At 39.5% G+C, this 18,174-nt stretch overlaps 1 protein-coding gene across 3 annotated transcripts in view; it reads right to left on the bottom strand.

Moving 5' to 3' along the window:
* Positions 1 to 2,073: 2,073 nt before the first annotated feature.
* The window catches only part of UACA (uveal autoantigen with coiled-coil domains and ankyrin repeats), a 123,755-nt gene continuing 107,654 nt past the window's right edge, over positions 2,074 to 18,174 (bottom strand). For all 3 annotated transcript variants that reach the window (XM_070431212.1, XM_070431222.1, XM_070431231.1), the window contains 5 exons: positions 18,116 to 18,168; positions 12,935 to 15,673; positions 11,113 to 11,265; positions 7,209 to 7,274; positions 2,074 to 3,758 (listed from right to left, as the gene is read on the bottom strand). In XM_070431212.1, the coding sequence (XP_070287313.1) occupies positions 3,687 to 3,758; positions 7,209 to 7,274; positions 11,113 to 11,265; positions 12,935 to 15,673; positions 18,116 to 18,168 (3,083 nt within the window). In that variant the 3' untranslated portion in view covers positions 2,074 to 3,686. The remainder of the gene's footprint in view (positions 3,759 to 7,208; positions 7,275 to 11,112; positions 11,266 to 12,934; positions 15,674 to 18,115; positions 18,169 to 18,174) is intronic.

Genomic DNA, 18,174 nt, shown 5'->3' with positions numbered 1-18,174 from the left:
GTCCCCTCAGCTCCCCGTGCCTGCCTCCGGAGTCTCCCAGTCCCCTCAGCCCCCACAGCCGCCCAACCGCCCGAGGCTTGCACTGCCGGCAGTGGCAGCAGCAGAGGTGTGATGGGGCGTCGCCTTCCCCTGATCGCCAGGTCGCCTCCCACCCCTGAGGGCTCCCAGACTGTGAGAGGGGGCAGGCCAGGCTGAGGGACCCCTCCTCCAGTGCATGAATTTTCATGTACTGGGCCTCTGGTCTATAATAATAAAAGCATAATATGCTAATTAGATTAGACAGCCTAACGACCTTCCAGACGTCTTTCCAGACGAAGCCGCAGCGGCTGGGGCCGAGGCAGAGGTGGTAGGGGCAATCAGGCAGGCAGACAAGTGGTTAGGGGCATCAGGACAGGCAGAGGCAGTTAGGGGTGATCAGGCAGGCAGGCGAGCAGTTAGGAGTCAGCAGTCCCAGATTGCGAGTGGGAAGTCTGACTTCTGGTTTAGGCCTAATCCCGCAGGGGTTGGGATCGGGCTTAAACCAGCAGTTGGATATCCCCCCAAGGGGTCCCGCATTGCGAGAGGGTGCAGGCCGGGCTGAGAAACCACCCCCCCCGCTGCACTTATTTCGTGCACCAGGCCTCTAGTGTGCAATAAGAAACAGAAGCTATGCTAAGAAGCAGATTAATATCTACCCAGAAGAGGCTGTTTCAAATAGCCAAGGTCCACAACATGGGAAAGAATTTCCAACAACAAATGTCAGATCCAGTATGGTCAAGGACATTGAATGAAACAAGAGCAGGAATTCCCATTTTTTTCATTTTGTATTTTGTGCATGGTGTAGTCTGTACATGATATATTTTATGGTGCCATTCGTTTTTTCCTTTCTGAAAAAAGGAAAAATTACTCAAAATATTTAGTAGCCAAGAGTAAGGTCTAGGTTCCTTTGCTCTGCCAGACATGTGCAATCACACTCTGCATGCTCATCACAGGCAACCCTCTTTCAATCCTTATTTTAGAGCCAGAGGTAGTGCCATTACTTTGATGCACAGACCATGTAAGAGGAAAAAAGATCATAAGTTTGAAGAATCGAGTGATGAGGAAAATAAAGAGGCAGTAAGAAGTCATTTTCCTCCACTGTGAAGCAGACATCAAAAGATGCTTGTAACTCCTGCTAGCTAATGCTAGGCATCAGTGTAAGCAGTCATCATGGACACCAACAGTTCATTTAAAACTCTGCCCTATTCTATATACTTTGAAACAAGTGAATCAAGAACATGGGCTCTTCAGATAGGTAAGAAGCGTGTGTCTGAGAACGTGTTTAGGTCCTTCTTAGCAGACAGCTGGTAACACTGGAGGAAACATGTGCTCATGTTCTAAAGCTGCAAGATTTTTTAAGCAGAAATAATCCCATGCATTTAGAATAACAGAACATCTTGAATTGTATAACGTTTGGTTGGGACCAAAAGGTTAAAACAAAAAACAAGCCATACGAAAGATTAAACTAGTTATAGGACAGCACAGGTATAGCGAGTGATTAGTGACTATAATATGAAAATTTAAGATGTTCATTAGATGAATATTTGATTTTATGTTAATAGTTCTTTATAACACAGATCCTCTTTACTGATGAATCAGGAGTGGAAAAAAAGGGCTATACAATGGAATAGTAATAAAGCTTTCAACAAAGGACAGCACTCCCACAGGATTGCAGTGATTCTTTTAGAGCGCACTCACTTCTTAGACAGCAACCCAGCATAGCATCCTTCCTCCTGGCCAGAAGTTCAGCCCCCATAGTCTTTCTGAACACAGGACAGCAGACACCAGCATCACTCATTATCTATGTTCCACTTGTTTACTATCTAAAAACTTTAGCCTTCAGTATTGTAAATGCAGCCTCTGCCTTTGATATTGAAAGGTGAATGAATGAGAGGATGGGATGAATTCAAGGTTACTTGAAACTCCCTTAATTCTACATAGTATCTGAAGATGGACATCACCATCTGTTCTTTGGAAACCATTGCTCTCTACACCAAATTCTCTAAGGATAGCAAATGGACTTGTTTACTTAAAAGGATGCTCAAAACATTATTTCACAGAAAATGTTTTATTGATGGCTGAAAACAAAAATAAAATATACATAAGGTTCGTTCTCACCCCTAATACGGAAAATACAGCACTAAAATGTGACTATTCAGTTAAGAACTTTCTCCACTCCAGAGCTTCAGTAGGTGACATAATACTCATCAAACAGAACCCATGCTGTAGAACATATTAAATATAAAAAGAACATTGCTTTTTATATTGCTTATGTAAACTGTGTATATCTACCTAAAGAATTAAGAATAAATTCAATTCTGACTTTTCACTGTTGTTTCTACACTAAGAAATACGAGGACTTCTTTGGTGGGAAAAGCTATTTTGATAGTCATGTGTCCTTGTTATTATACAAAAATGGGATCAAAAGTCTGATTGAGGATGTTCAAAGATTATTATTGCTAAGGCACATTTTGCAATTTAAAAAATGTTGGTGGAAATAATCTGTTCAGTTTATTTGCTAGCAGTCAAATTAGTAATTTTCAATTTCAATGATAAAAAATTAATAAAAATAACAAAACATATAAACATATAAACTCTCTAATGAGATGTAGTTAATAAAAATGGTTGGCTACAACAGAGTATTTACTATAAACATGTCCAATTTTATTATTTTCTATCTATATTCTTAAAGTTTACTATGTTATTGCATTTTTGTCTAAAATCTTAAAGACCTGTTTTCTAAAACCAATTCTCTCATGCTAATTTTGCAAGAAAGCTGCATTTCACATTATTAACCTCATTAGTGCAATTTTCCTATAAATAAGTACAAACATTTGGAGGATGCATGTATAATGAGTGCTTGGTTACTATAGTAGCAAATGTCAAAGTAACTAAAAAAAGTCTAAATTTTTCGACACTGAAAAATCTAGCATAGCATTTATACTTCTCTAAATACTGAAGGAAGAAAAGTCATCACAATTAAAATTAAGATACTGTTGTGGAAATTATGAGGCAATTTTATTATAAATTCCTGATACAGTCCACCCTGGCCTGTTCTTAATCTAAATGTAATTTAGCACTGCAAACCAGCATGAAAAAAAAATTATTTTAAAAGGCATCAAAGTTACTAGTGTAAAGAAGAAGAAAAATTGTACCTCCAAAAGAAGTCAAAGGCAATCATTAAGTTTCTTCAATAAAAACACAACTTGGCCAGCCAAGTTATAATGCATTCCTTGAAACTGCATTAGGTCTCATGGCTCAGACCAAAGATCTGAAAGATCTTTTGATCAATTTAAAGTGGCCATTGACCAAATCAATTTCTCTGAGAGAAATCTTTAAACAATTTTTCAGCCTAACCCCTCTTTAACCCATTCAGATGGCTCATGTGTTATTAGGGACTCCACAGTTTAAAAGTATGTGGCCAGTCCAAGGCAAAGTGTTATGCTGTTTGCCTAACTGTAAAATTAACATATATGGAATATAAGATTTGAATTAATACTGAAAAACTCAGTAACATATTCATCTAATTTTTTAAAACCTACTGATGGAAAAAAAATACATTTTATTTCATTTATACTAGAACAGGAAGGCCGAGAAAGGCCATGCAATTGCAACAGAATGTTCAGCACCAGCTGGCGAAGCAGTCACTGGCGGGTCAGCACCGACCACTAGCATACAAGCCCCTGCCGCATCTGTATAATCTGGAGTAAGGCTGCCTGCACATCTTCATCCATGTGACCCTTGAGACAAAGAAGAAAGAAGAGAAATATTTTATGTCATCTTCATTTACACAATAATTCTTACTAAAGACAAAGGCCAAATCCTCATTACCTTGATTATAGCCTGAAGGATTTATTGGAAAATACATTGGAATTTTTAAAACTCAATTTAAAAGTAGTGCTCACCGCCCAGCCAGAGTGGCTCAGTTAGTTGAGTGTCATCCTGTGCACCGAAAGGGCACATACCTGGGTGGAATCACTTATGAAAGGCAGCCAATTGATGTTTCTCTCTCCCCTACACCCCTTCTCTCTCTTCCTTTTTCTCTCTAAGCATGTACTCAGGTGAAGATTGAAATAATAATAATATTTTAAAAAACCGTAGTGCTCACCAGTTGCTCTTAACATCTATTATTAGAAAACAGATGGGCACACATCTCTCCTATAACAGCTCGGATAATAAGGGACAGCATGAGTTATAAATGAGCAAAGTAAACTACAAGGAAATTTTTATTTTTGCTCCTGTTGAGAGTTTTTTTTTAAATGAGAGAATTAATGAAAAATCCCCATATTTTACGTAAATAAAATCATACATAGAATTTTTCAACTTGCCTTTTCACCTAGTGTCATAGAAATCTATCCTAAGTTATATGCCTAACTATTTAAAAATATTATATAACTAGAGGCCCGGTGCATGACATTTGTGCACTGGGGGGTGTGGGGGTCTCTCAGCCCGACCTGCACCCTCTCCAATCTGGGAGCCCTCAGGGGAGCCCTCTCCATTCCGGGAGTTTCTGTCTGTCTTTGCAATCATATGCATGAATTGTCTGATACCCCAAATCAGTTTGGGTTGTTGCTCACAGAATAATAGAGGCATTTTTTTTTTCTTTGTTTCATTGGTGGAGATTTCTTGGAAGTTTTAGGATATCTTCCCTTTAATTTTTCCTAGACACTCTGATTTTACTTATGTCTCTCACCTTTGCTTTCCCTCCATTCTCCACCGCAACAGTAACTTGCTCCAGGCTCACTTTGCTCTAGTGTCTAGGAGATCCATCTGCCACCAAAACTACTATTCCCAGAATTCCTGGTGCTCCCCGTGATCTTGGTTTTCCCTTCCTGCTCTGTCTCCGTCCCATGGCCTCCCACTCTGCCAAGCTCTCCCTCTCTGCTCTCCGCCCGGTGCCTGTGTATGCAAATTAACCCGACAAAGCTGGTGGGTTAATTTGCATACTCACTCCTGATTGGCTGGTGAGCGTAGCAGAGGGATGGTCAATTTACATGTTTCTCTTTTATTATATAGGATATCCCACTGTGTGGATGAATCGTAATTTCTTTACCCATTCCCCCAATAATGGGCACTTAAAGGTGTTTCCAATCTTATGAGCAGATTCCTAGAAGACAAATTGATGGGTCAAAAAGCAAGCTCAATTTTCAATTTTGCTAAGTACTATAAAATTTCCTTCTATAGAGATTATAACAATTTACACTCCTACCAACAGGGTATAAATGCCCATTTCCCACAACACCCAGACCAATGTTATAGTCCACCATCTTAGTTAATATCTGCCAATCCCATAAGTGAAAAATGGTATCTTCTTGCTATTTGCATTTTCCCCATTACTGGTGAGGTTGAGATCTTTATACACAAACATTAGCCATTCATATTTAGAAAGAAACACTTTAAACTTAAAAAGAGGGCAAGAGGGTTGAATAAATGCAAGACAATGTGGTGGGCTTATTACAGCTTCCCCTTCTTTTTCTTTGCTGGAGCACTTGAATAGGTTTCAGCGTAACGCTTCCTATTTATACAAAAAATTTTCTTTCTGAAATTTGTTTCTATAACAGCAGGATGTTTAAATTTCAAACATTATTCATAGTTGACAAAACTGAATTTCTTAGTTAACTTTATGATGCCAGAAGGCAAGACTATTTCAGATGCCAACTGCTTTTGTTATGTTTAATTAGGAGTCAGTAGAAAATAATTTCAGAAGCATACATTCAAAGTTGAAAAGTTTGTTAGTTTACAGTGTCATTCGGGAAAGCACACTCTTCCTCCGTTGGCCAGTATCAGAGCTGAGTGAGTTCCTCACCCTCTCTAATACAGATCTATACTCTTCTACTATTTCCCCTCCTAAACTTCCCATTCATGGTCCCTCAACAGTGCTCTCTAATAACTACAATATACTTCCCAATCCTGGCCTATCTTTTACCTACTCAAAAAAAAGTAGCCCAAGATATTTTCTTTCATCATACCGATTCATTCTTTTCCGTTGGCTTCCCATTCATCTCTTATAGAACAGGCCAGCTTTTTTATGTTAAGAATTTGATATCATAGTTTCTTCCTTTTGATTATTTTACCTAGTTCTTTTTAAAAAAAGACCTTTCTTTGAAGTTTTCTCTCAACAAGCTATGCTTTTTCTTTTAACCATGCAGCCTGACATACTTCAAATCGTAAACAATCCTCTTATATATCACTTGCTATTCTAATATTGTCTCCTTTAGGACATCTTCCTGAAAAATCTATTCTGAGAACTTTGGAGATGCTGATCATAAGGTTTCTGCAGAACATTAAATATAACATCCTTCATATATTAAACATTTTCTTGGTGTGATTTATTTAAAAAAAAAAACACCCAAAAACCAACAACAGCTTTCTCATTACACATCTAAAGAAGGGCATTCTATTTTATTTTATTTATTTTATTTTATTATTTTATTTATTTTATTTTATTGATTTTTTACAGAGAGGAAGGGAGAGGAATAGAGAGTTAGAAACATCGATGAGAGAGAAACATCGATCAGCTGCCTCCTGCACACCCCCTACTGGGGATGTGCCTGCAACCAAGGTATATGCCCTTGACCAGAATCGAACCTGGGACCTTTCAGTCAGCAGGCCCACGTTCTATCCGCTGAGCCAAACTGGTTAGGGCAAAGAAGGAAATTCTTAATCTTATACTTGACTGAGTTTAAGGCTCAATAAGTAAATATTACTGATAATCTGCTAACAGAACCAACTTTTTCCCTTAAATTATTACAATTCTGTGCACACCTTACTCGTCATTTTTGTACTTTTATAGTGTTCTCTACATTTCAAAGAAATACTCCTAAGCTACCAAGAAACAATGACGTCTTTTCCACTCTCCTTTTTTGGTGACAGCCATGTGTGGCTGTCAAGGCATCATCTCAGCTAGCAGTAGCATCAATGTGTGCTGCCATCATATGTTGCCAAACTGTCTATAAAATGAGTGACAAGCAGATGGAGATAACATTAAGTTTAAGATGGTGTGTTGCCATATAGCTTTGTAAATTTCTCTGGGAGATATGCAAGCCATGATTAAAAGAAACACAATTGTTTTTAAATAAGCATATGGGGTTCAACTACTTTAAACATGATTTTCACATAAATTTACTTGAACATGAAAAATTTATTTTATCTAAAATAATATCCTTTCCAAAGGAGAAACAGTTCTTTACCTGTGCGGCACTAAGAAGGTGTGTCCGATAAATTGCAATTACTTCTTGGTGCTGTCTGTGGGCATCCTAGAAATGTGGGAAGAAGGGCAGAGCAGAATGTCAGCATTCATGTTTTCAAACACGTGAGGCTTATGATACTGCTGTCCTTGGGCTTGAGGCTACAAAACAGTAGTATTATTAAAATGCTCCTGATGCTTTTTGTAACAAACCACCTTGGACCGACCACATGCAAAATTTCACAGCATAACAATAGTATGAACTTTTCTCATGAATGTGTGGGAATATTCATAGTGAAAGCAATTCTACTTATCCTAGGTCACATGAAATGATTTTCTTAGGTGACATCTAATGTCACAAAATAATCCAGACACTTATCAACTTACACTTTAGATGACTGCAAAAGCTTCTCATCTTGTCCCCATCTCTAAATCTGACTCCCTGTCAAGCTTTGAAGGTAGAGACAGCTCTTTCCTCATATCCTTTTGGCTTAAAAATCTTGGGTGTCACCTCAGTACATACAAGAGAGAATCCAAATTCATCAGCTTGGTTCTCAACAGTTTCCACAATTTGGCTGTAAAGATAGCTCCTGGTACAAGCCAGGCTGATGGGCCTTGCACTGCCTGGGGCATGCCACTTGCATTCCACCTCCATGGCTGCTTCACACTATTGCCTTTGCCTGGAAGATTGTGTTTTCCTCTCAAACACCACCTACCTTACAAGTTCAGGCCAGTTAGTCCTTTCCTTTTTTAAATTAGCTCCGACCATACCAGTAATCTTTCCTTCCTGGGACTTAATTATCACTTAGAATCTGGGACTGTATTCACAATTCTATATTTGGTATTTTTGCCATGTTATTTTACTTTTGTTGGATCTATATTTTGCCTCATAACTACCCATAACTCCTTGGGACAAGAACTGTATGCTTTCTTTGTCCCTGGCAAAGTTTAGCACGGTGTAATGAACATAATCCTATCTAATAAAAGAGAAACATGGTAATTAGCCGTAACTTCGCTACCTTTCCCATTGGCTAATCAGTGAGATATGCAAATTAACTGCCAACCAAGATGGCGGCCAGCAGCCAGGCAGCTGACTCGAACAGGGAGGCTTGCTTGCTCCAGTGACAGTGGAAGCCAGGTTCCCCGCCTGCCTTGCCAGCCTCTCAGCTGCTCTCTAAGAAACATTGTTACAAATATAGAAACTAAACAAAACCCCAGAAACCTGCTTTCAGTCAGCCGGGATCTCAGAGGTGGAGTCGCAACAAAGTTTCAAATACAGAAGGTAAAAAGGCCAGAAACCTGCTTTCAGCAGCCAAGGCCTCGAGCTGGAGCTGAGCCTCAGAGCTAAAGACGGCTCTCAGCTCCAGTGACAGCCATAGAAGGTAAAGAAATCCCAGAATAAAAAAGAAAAAAGAAATAAAAGAGAGGTTGGGAGCTTCAGTCACCCGCCAGCCTGAAAACGGCCCTCAGCCCCTCACCCAGACTGGCCAGGCACCCCAGTGAGGACCACCACCCTGAAGGGGGTGTGACCAGCTGCAAACAGCCATCATCCCCTCATCCAGGCTGGCCAGGCACCCCAGTGGGGACCCCCACCCTGAAGGGGGTGTGACCAGCTGCAAACAGCCATCATCCCCTCACCCAGGCTGGCCAGGCACCCAAGCAGGACCCCCACCCTGATCCAGGACACCCTTCAGGGCAAACCAGCCGGCCCCCACCCGTGCACCAGGCCTCTATCCTATATAGTAAAAGGGTAATATGCCTCCCAGCACCGGGATCAGCAGAGCCGCAAGGCCTCCCGAACCTGGGATCAGCGGAGCCGCGAGGCCTCCTAGCATTGGGATCAGCAGAGCCGCGAGGCCTCCTAGCACCGGGATCAGCGGAGCAGCAAGGCCTCACTGCCCCAGTGTCAAGCGGAGCCGCGAGGCCTCCCAGCACTGAGATCAGCGGAGCCGTGAGGCCTCCTGCTCTGTGGTTGACAGCGGGGAGCTCCCCAACCCCCTGATCGGCCCTGCTCTGTGTGTGACAGGATACAGAGCCCCAACCCTCCTGATGGGCCCTGCTCTGTGCGTGACAGGGGGCAGCACCCCAACCCCCTGATCAGCCGGCTCTGTATGTGACAGGGGTGGCACCACAACCCCCTGATCCGCCCTGCTCTGTGCATGACAGGGGGCGGCGCCCCAACTCCCCAATCGGCCCTGCTCTGAGCCCGACCAGGGGCTGCGGGGAAGGCACCTAGGGATTGGGCCTGCCCTCTGCCACCCAGGTCATTATCTCCCGAGGGGTCTCAGACTGTGAGAGGGCACAAGTGGGGCTGAGGGATACCCCCCCGCCCCAGTGCACAAATTTTTGTGCACTGGGCCTCTAGTCCAGGGGTGGGCAAACTTTTTGACTCAAGGGCCACAGTGGGTTTTTAAACTGGACCGGAGGGCCGGAACAAAAGCATGGATGGAGTGTTTGTGTGAACTAATATAAATTTAAAGTAAACATCATTACATAAAAGGGTACGGTCTTTTTTTTTTTTAGTTTTATTCATTTCAAACGGGCTGGATCCGGCCCGTGGGCCTTAATTTGCCCACGGCTGCTCTAGTCTATATTATAAAAGGCCTGTGGCCCTAACGCCGTAACGACCAAAGACCAGCACAGGTGGGCAGGGCTGTGTGTGCGCGGTGAGGCCGCAAGTGGGAGGGGCTGTGTGATTTCGCACGCTGGGCTTCTAGTTAATAATAAATACTTCCAATTACTCAAGAGGCTACCATATCCCTTTGATAAGATCCAAATAAGCAATTCTGACAAACTGCTATAGGCCAATAGTGTTATAAAAATGAAAACTTAAAAAAAAACACAACTTTCTCCTATTCAAAAACAATTCATAACAAATACCTATAGAATAGGAAAATATTAGCAACAATTTACATTTGATTACACTATGTTTTACTTAGCATTTCCATGCATATTATATTAGCTCGTTCAATTAAAAAGCAAACAAACAAGTAATCAGTTTTTAATTATCCAATTATGGATGAAGAAGCCAAGTGTTAAGGGAAATGTTTCATGTCACTTGCTTTTATTATTATATTTTAAAATATATTTTTATTGATTTCAGAGAGGAAGGAAGATGGAGAGAGAGATAGAAACATCAATGATGAGAATCATTGATTGGCTGCCTCCTATACACCCCACATTGGGGATCAAGCCCGCAACCCCGGCATGTGCCCTTGACTGGAATCGAACCCAGGACCCTTCAGTCCACAGGCCAACACTGTATCTACTGAGCCAAATCAGCTAGGGCTCATGTCACTTGCTTTTAAATGGCAGATATTTAAATCCATATATTTCCTTTAATATATAAAGGAGATATAAATATCCATATAGGTATTTATAAGGATATAGGTACCTATATGGATATACATATCCAGATATTTTATTTTAATATATAATGATATAGAGCATAAAACCACAGGAATGCCTATCTTTACTCATAAAGAGAAGATTATTTAAAAACTCCCTTTAGTTTAGTGGACCATTACTTTAGAGAGTGTGCTGCAGTTACCAGATTTGGAGTCAGCGAATCTCAGGATTAAATCCTAGCTGTATGACCCCAGGCATTGAGTATTTCCATCTTTGTTTCCTTAATAAGGATGTTAAATGGGGGAATAAAACTTTAAAGATTTTGATGAAGATAAAGTTTAAAGTATGTAAAATATGTAATATAGTGCCTGCCGTGTTGTAGGCACTAAAAAAGGTATATTATACCACTAGTGAAAGTAACTTTTAGCAAAAAAGATTACCTTCTTGGATCTGAACACAGCCACAAATCAATCTGATTTCTAAATAAGCTTTTATAAACAAACAAGCTAACGTGACCCTGCATACAGCAGCATGAAGCCCTGTGGGCCAGGGGTACTTACAGTCAGCTGCTGCTGCAGGGACCGCACTTGGTGCTGCAGAGTGTCAATCAGCTGGCTCTGTCTCTTGCTGGGACTCCCACTCGTATAGGTGAGCTGTGAAAGGCCATTCAGTGCCTGTTTTAGTCTTTCTACATCATTAAGCAGCTCAGTTATCTTATAAAAAAAGAAAGAAGTTGTGGGAAAAACATGTATTACTCATTTACAATGAACATTTTTACACAGTATATACAATATTATTTACACAGTATATACAATTATATTTCTCTCAGGAATTCCTTACAAAAGCATTACAAAATTAAGAATAAATATGGGTATATCCTAAGATTTGAGTGTGACCCAAGTCTTATTTTTAGATAACACACAAGTACCTATAAAGTTAGATAGACTATATTCCAGGTCATTTGAAATATAGAAAGGTAGAGGAGATTCTCTCCAACAAAGTTGAAAAGTAAAAAAAAAAAAAAGTGGCTCATGTATATCTAACATTAACTTATGTGTCCTGTTCCTTTCAAGAACACATGATTTTAGACTACTTTGTCTTAAAGAGGGAAAAAATAGGGAGGCTGTTTAGAATAGTGGGAAGAGCATAGGCTTTAAGCCTTTAAATTAGATCTGATGTTTATTAGCTTTGTGAGCTTGGCTCATTTCCTTTCTTTTTCTAAACCTTAATTTCATTATCAGTGAAAGAGGGAAAATTTTTCATAGTTAAAAAAATCAAATGCTATCATAAAGATATGCCTGTTACACAGTACATGCTCAATTAATGGCAACAATTATAACTAGATGTTAATAACTTGCTATTATGATATATAATTATATACACAACTACCTTCCATTAACCATTTAAAGTCTGGATCATCTGAGCAGAGGTGTCAGTACCTACATCTCTACACTGAGGAGGGCTGAGGCTGTGTCTACTTTCACTCATTGCTGTGTCCCCAGCACTGAGCACAGCGCCTGGCATGCAGAAGGCATTTAACAATTATTTGTTGAACTGATAAAACTGCACTCAGTGTCCCTGATTTCTCATCTTCATAGTAAACACTTCATGCAACTCTCAGTTCTGCAAATATTGTTGAGCACCTATCATGCAAATTAGAACATGAGAATGAATAAGAAAAGGTAAATTACAGTTTTTCTCCTAAAAACTGGTTGGGAAGATCAACCACATAATTCTGACATTGTAACATATATGTTTTAAGAGGATGGCAAAGCCAAAACAAAACATGTATTTTCGAAGAGGAAGAGTTTACTGTGGACTAGATTGGACAGGGAAGGATTTGGGAAAGACAAGCGCTGACACGAGGATTAAGAAATTAACAGAATTTGACTCAGTACAAAGGAGGGCAGCACATTCTGGGCAAGGTAACCAGTCTGTAGAAAGATATGGGGACAGAATGTACAGCCAACTGGAGAGTTGGGCATGCTGATATGGGTGAGTGCCAAGATTAAGTTTGGGGTGTTCCCTAGCATCCTTGGTTTCTTGCAGGCCAGAAACATAGCTTTTTCCCTCCCCCTCTTCACCATTCTTCAGGTACCCCAAACCCAATGGATCCATTATGAGGTACGTGAACCTTGAATCTCCCCATATTTCCTCAATTCTTGGCTGTACCAGCTGAGGAAACAAAATGCTTTTCATTTTTGTGTGACTATACTATTTTTTTTTCCAATTCTGAAATTTTTCGCACATCAGTAGTCAAACAGAAAGGTAGCATTTAATGGTCACTATGCTTTTGTAAACCTGTCCGTAGGATGCTAAAATACTGCTCTGTTCTGCTCTGGGGTGTCCAATGCAAAGTCACTAAGATAACTCAGGGCCTACCTTATTATCTTTTGCTTCAATTTGCTTAGCAGATTCCTGTATTCTTGTCTGCAACTCTGTGATTGTTGATAAGGACTTATCGCATCGCTCCTGCTGATCCTTGATTTCTTGCTCAATGCTAAAATGTAGTAATTCTTTATCACCTTTTGCAGACAGTCCCTTCTTTTTGGCATGCAAAACCTCCTCACATACTTCTTCATACTTTTTATTCAGATTGGCCAACTTTTCATTTAAGTTGGAAATCTGTGTCTCCAAATCACTTTTTGTTGCTTTATATTTAGACATATCAACTACCTCTCTTGTCTCTAATTTTTTTAATGCTTGTTTACTATTCTGAACCTCTGACTGAAGTTTGGAGATTTCTTCAGTTTTGTTTCGGTTTTCTTCTTCCTTGGCTCGCAAGGTAGCTTTTATAATTCCAACTTCTTTCTCAAATGCTTCCTTCATCTGCAAATGCTTTGCCAGGGACACAGAAGAGTTCTTTTGGTTTTCCAGCAATTGATGCAGCTTGGTCACTGTCTGCTGCTCCTCCTCATAACACCTTTGCTTATTCTTCAATTCTTCCCTTAGAGTCTCAATTGTGCCATTAAGAGATTTTTCCATGGCCTCTACCTGTTCCGATGGAACATACTGCTTTTGCAAAAGTGTCTGTGCTGTAAGGATGTCAGAAGTCTGTTTGGCATTTTCTTCTACTAGCTTCTCCTTCTCATTCTTTACCTCCGTGTATTTCTGTAACAGGTCTTTTAACTGTCTGTTTAGCTCTTCTGTTTTTCTGTTTAATGCTCTTTCCATTTCATGAGAATTCTCAATGAGAACATTCTTGTCCCTTAAATCCTTCTGAAGAGTGAAAATCTCCTCCTTTAACTTGTCATTCTCTTGTTTGCACTTCTTGGTCTCTTCGTCCCTGACATTATACTTTTGTGTCTGCTCTGATAACTGTTCTTTTAGTTCTTTCTCTATTGTCTTAAATTTTTTCTCACACTCTTCAAAGCTGGCAATTGGAGCATATTTTACTTTAATGCATTCTTGTATCGTGTCAAGTTCCTTTTTCTGGGCTTCAATTTCAGCATGCAGTGTCACAATCTCTTCTTGGCCTTTCTTGTAGTTGGCGAGTATTTCTGCACTATTCTCCTGTACATTTCTCATGCTCTTACTGACAGCACTCACCTTTTCCTCATGCTCTCTTAGGCTGATGTACTCAGCTTTCATTTGGTTCTGAGTATTTTCCAGGTTTCTTCTTAATATTTCATTCTCATCTTTAATTTTCACAAGTTCTTTATTTACATGTTCAAATTTTTTCTTCACATCTAACAATTCTCTGTTAGTTTTATCTAACGTACTACTTAGTGCAGTTTTAATCTCTTCGTGGGTTTTAACTGGTACATACTGATTACTCATAGTCTTTTTCAAGTTGGTGTTTTCAGACATGAGTGAATATACTTTCTCTTGGTCTTCACCACATTTCTTATTAAGTTCAGAGAGCTGTTTTTTAAGTTCAACTATATTGGACTTCAGCGTCATCATCTCTTTTTCATGTTTCTCAGGAGGTATGAACACAGTTTCCAGGCGGTTAACATTTTTATTTAAATTGTCATTTTCCATCAGCAATTTCTCCATTTCCAACTTCTTTTCTGTGTATTTTTCTGTTACATCTGAAAGCTTTTTATTCAAATCACCAATAATTACATCATGAGACTTTTTCATTTCTTCACTTACTTTTAAAGGAATGTAATGATTTTTCATTTCAGTTGTTAAGTTATGTACTTGCTGGTTGAGGAGCTTATTATCCAGATTAGCCTTTTCGATTTCCTTTTGTAAGGTCTGATTTTTGGATATTAACTCAGTGACCTTCTTCCCAAGTTCTCCTGACTTTTGTTCTAATCTGCTCTTGAGCTGCTCATGTTCCTCTGGTTTGACATGCTGAGAAATCTTGGCCTTAAAATTCTCAAGCTCTCGCTTTAACTGTTTAATTTCACTAAGAGATTTTTCATATTCTCTTTCCATATCAACTAATTTTTTTGCCTTCTCATTTACTTCATTCGATAATAAGCTCTTCATGTTTTCAAATTTTTCTTTTGGAATGGAAAGGGCCAACTTTGCTAACAATTCTTTTAACTGGCCTTCCATCTCTGTGACCCTTCTCCCTTTCTTCTCTCGCTCCATTTCACACATACTGAATTCCTTCTGCAGTCGCTTATTTTCTTCTACCAGCTTGCCTTCATCCCGCTTAAACTCTTCTACTAACATCTCATTTTGTTTGATTTGGTTTCTTAATTTTCCCACTTCTGCTGAAGCGCCTTCATACTTTGCTTTCATGTCTTTCAACTGATCCTTCAGTTCCTCCATTAGTCTGTGATTCCCTGAAGCTGCTTCACTTGTAAGATGCTCTTTAAGGGCAAGAAAATGAGTCTGCATTTGTTTAACTTTCCCTTCTGACTCATACATTCTCTTCTGCACATCTTTTAATGCATCTTCTAATTGCTTTATCTGTTCATCTGAGTCCTCCTTGACCCTTTCACATTCTAATGCTAATGCTTTGCACTCAGCCACCTTGTGAGCCAGTTCATTTTGGAGCTTGAGTCGGTCCTGTTTTGCTGATTCACAGAAAGTTCTCATTGTTTCTAACTCTTTCTTTAAAATTTCGTTTTCAGAATATGAAGTTTGATTTGGTAAGGACAGCTCCAGTGGTCGTAACATAGATCTGCTTTGCATATGAGCTGGCACACCTGTGGAAGTACACTGAAAAAAGGAAAACAAAAAGATATCAATCACAAAAGCCTAAAGAAGATACTTATAAAGTACCCACATCATCAGTAGTCAAAGGGTTTCAGACTAGTATTTTGGAAAAATATAGGACTGATTTGTGAAGTAAGAAAACAGTTCTGGGTATGATTCCCTAATACACACTTACGCAGTGACATTTTGAAAGTCTATTCACATAAGTGTACTTCTAGCAGAAGAAAGAAGACAGTTGTGGCCTCTGGAGACTATTTTTTCTCTTTCCCCATTCACAATACCTACTCCACACATGAATATCAACTCAGACAAAACACATTTATTACTGCTATGTTTTATGGCACATAATGTACATAGAACTTCAAATTCTGAAGCCATCAGAATCCTTGAAGAAAAGTGATATTAGTTTCTAATAAAATATCTGACTTCTGAGTACCCTCATTGTTAACTGCAATGTAAGGTTCTTTTTTTTTTTTTTTTTTTTTTTAAATATATTTTATTGATTTTTTACAGAGAGGAAGGGAGAGAGAGATAGAGAGTTAGAAACATCGATGAGAGAGAAACATCAATCAGCTGCCTCCTGCACATCTCCTACTGGGGAGGTGCCTGCAATCCAGGTACATGCCCTTGACCGGAATCGAACCCAGGACCTTTCAGTCCGCAGGCCAACGCTCTATCCACTGAGCCAAACCGGTTTCGGCAAGGTTCTTAAATTATAAAAATACCACCAAAATAAACCTAGCTAGTGTGAGAGTGGTCAAGAGAATGATGTTAATCAACCCCCCAAAAAGCCCACAAGTTTTCTTCTCTGAAATAGAGAGATAAATTAGAACTTTGCATATAATCTTACTATAAAATTTGATTAACATCTTGTTCCCTCTATTAAGTGTTGACAAAAAACATAATTAAACTCAGTGAAACAGTTCATAAATAACAGAATATATAATCATGAAAGATTAAACTTATTTGTATTTTTTCCCATACTGCCAATTACAATAAGGACTCTTTACAAGTACTAATCTATACTAATAATAGAGGAATATGCAAATTGTCCGGGACACGATCACAGTAATGACCAAACAGCAGGCTGCTTGGGAGGACAAGGCCAGGAGGGGGGTTAAGTGAGGGATGACCAAAGAACTGAACAGCAGGCTGCGTGGGGTGACCAGGCCAGCAGGGGAGGACAGTTGGTGGCAATCAGGCTGGCAGGGGAGGGCAGTTGGATGCGATAAGCCGTCAGAGGAGCAGTTAGATATCAATCAGGCCAGCAGAAGAACTGTCAGGGGATGATCAGGCTGGCAGGCAGAAGTGGTTAGGGGCAATCAGGCAGGCAAGCAGTTAGGAGCCAGCAGTCCCAGATTGTGAGAGGGATGTCCGACGGCCAGTTTAGGCCCGATCCTAAACCGGCCGTTGGACATCCCTCAAGGGGTCCCGGATTGGAGAGGGTACAGGCCGGGCTGAGGGACACCCGCCACCACCCCCCGCCCCCTGCATGAATTTCATGCACCGGGCCTCTAGTTCATTGATAAAAGTGATGTGCTATGAGTACATTCCACTATTTTAGTATTGTTAGTTCAATCTACACTGCCTTCTCCTGGATCAAGAAGAAAATTAACAATATGAAATAATTTCCCAACCTCAGTTTGCTTCTCATTATCATTCAACTTACCAATTATCTTTAGACTGAGACTACTATAATTTACCAACAAGTTATTTACACAGCTTTGTAATTCCCATACTTATTTTATTATGGTTAAAGATTACCTAATCTACTTCAGTACTATTCAGTTGACTAATATCCATTCTCTCAACTTAGAATCTTAGAAAGTTTCCAGCTTAAAATGATCTTAGACATCATGTACACTAATTCACTCTGCCCACAGATGAAGGCATGTAAAAAGGTCTTTGAAGCTCAAATATTTATCAGTTCTACAGTCCATAGGACGTACTAGGAATGTAAACCTTGTTTCTACTGCAAACTAAAAGTGAGGAACAGATAAACAAGTAAGAAAATCAGACAAAACTCCCTCGTGGAAGCTTTATTTGTTTTTTTGAGGAGAATTTCTAAAACATAGCATATTTGAAAGCAAGGAAAATTATATTGCAAAGTCAAAACAAATGACTTTTTAATTATTCATACCTGTCTTCCCTTTTTTATGGAGAAATATGAAGAGTTAACCATCTGCTGTAATACAGGCTTACTGTAAAGACCATGAAGTTGTAACTCAAATCTCTCATTTAAGCCACTGTCATCAAAAACACGCTAGGGGGCACCAGAAACAGCAATATCTACTTTTATTAAAATTAAGAATGCAAGACCAACTTACTTTTTTTACGATGAAAACCATAGCCAATGCATATATTCTTGGTAAATATACAAGTTGTTCTCTTTTAGAAAAGGCTGAAGTATTTTAATAAATTTTTTAATTAAAAAAATAGTATTACCTGTGAGTCTGTCATGTACATCTGACCTTGTTTAAGAAGCATATCTTCTTTTCCTAAAT

The sequence above is a fragment of the Myotis yumanensis genome, unplaced genomic scaffold (genome assembly GCF_028538775.1).
Source record: "Myotis yumanensis isolate MYYU_CA2020_CCGP unplaced genomic scaffold, mMyoYum1.0.hap1 SCAF_1, whole genome shotgun sequence".
Classification (NCBI taxonomy): Eukaryota; Metazoa; Chordata; class Mammalia; order Chiroptera; family Vespertilionidae; genus Myotis; species Myotis yumanensis.
This window is presented reverse-complemented; position numbering and strand designations above follow the sequence as displayed.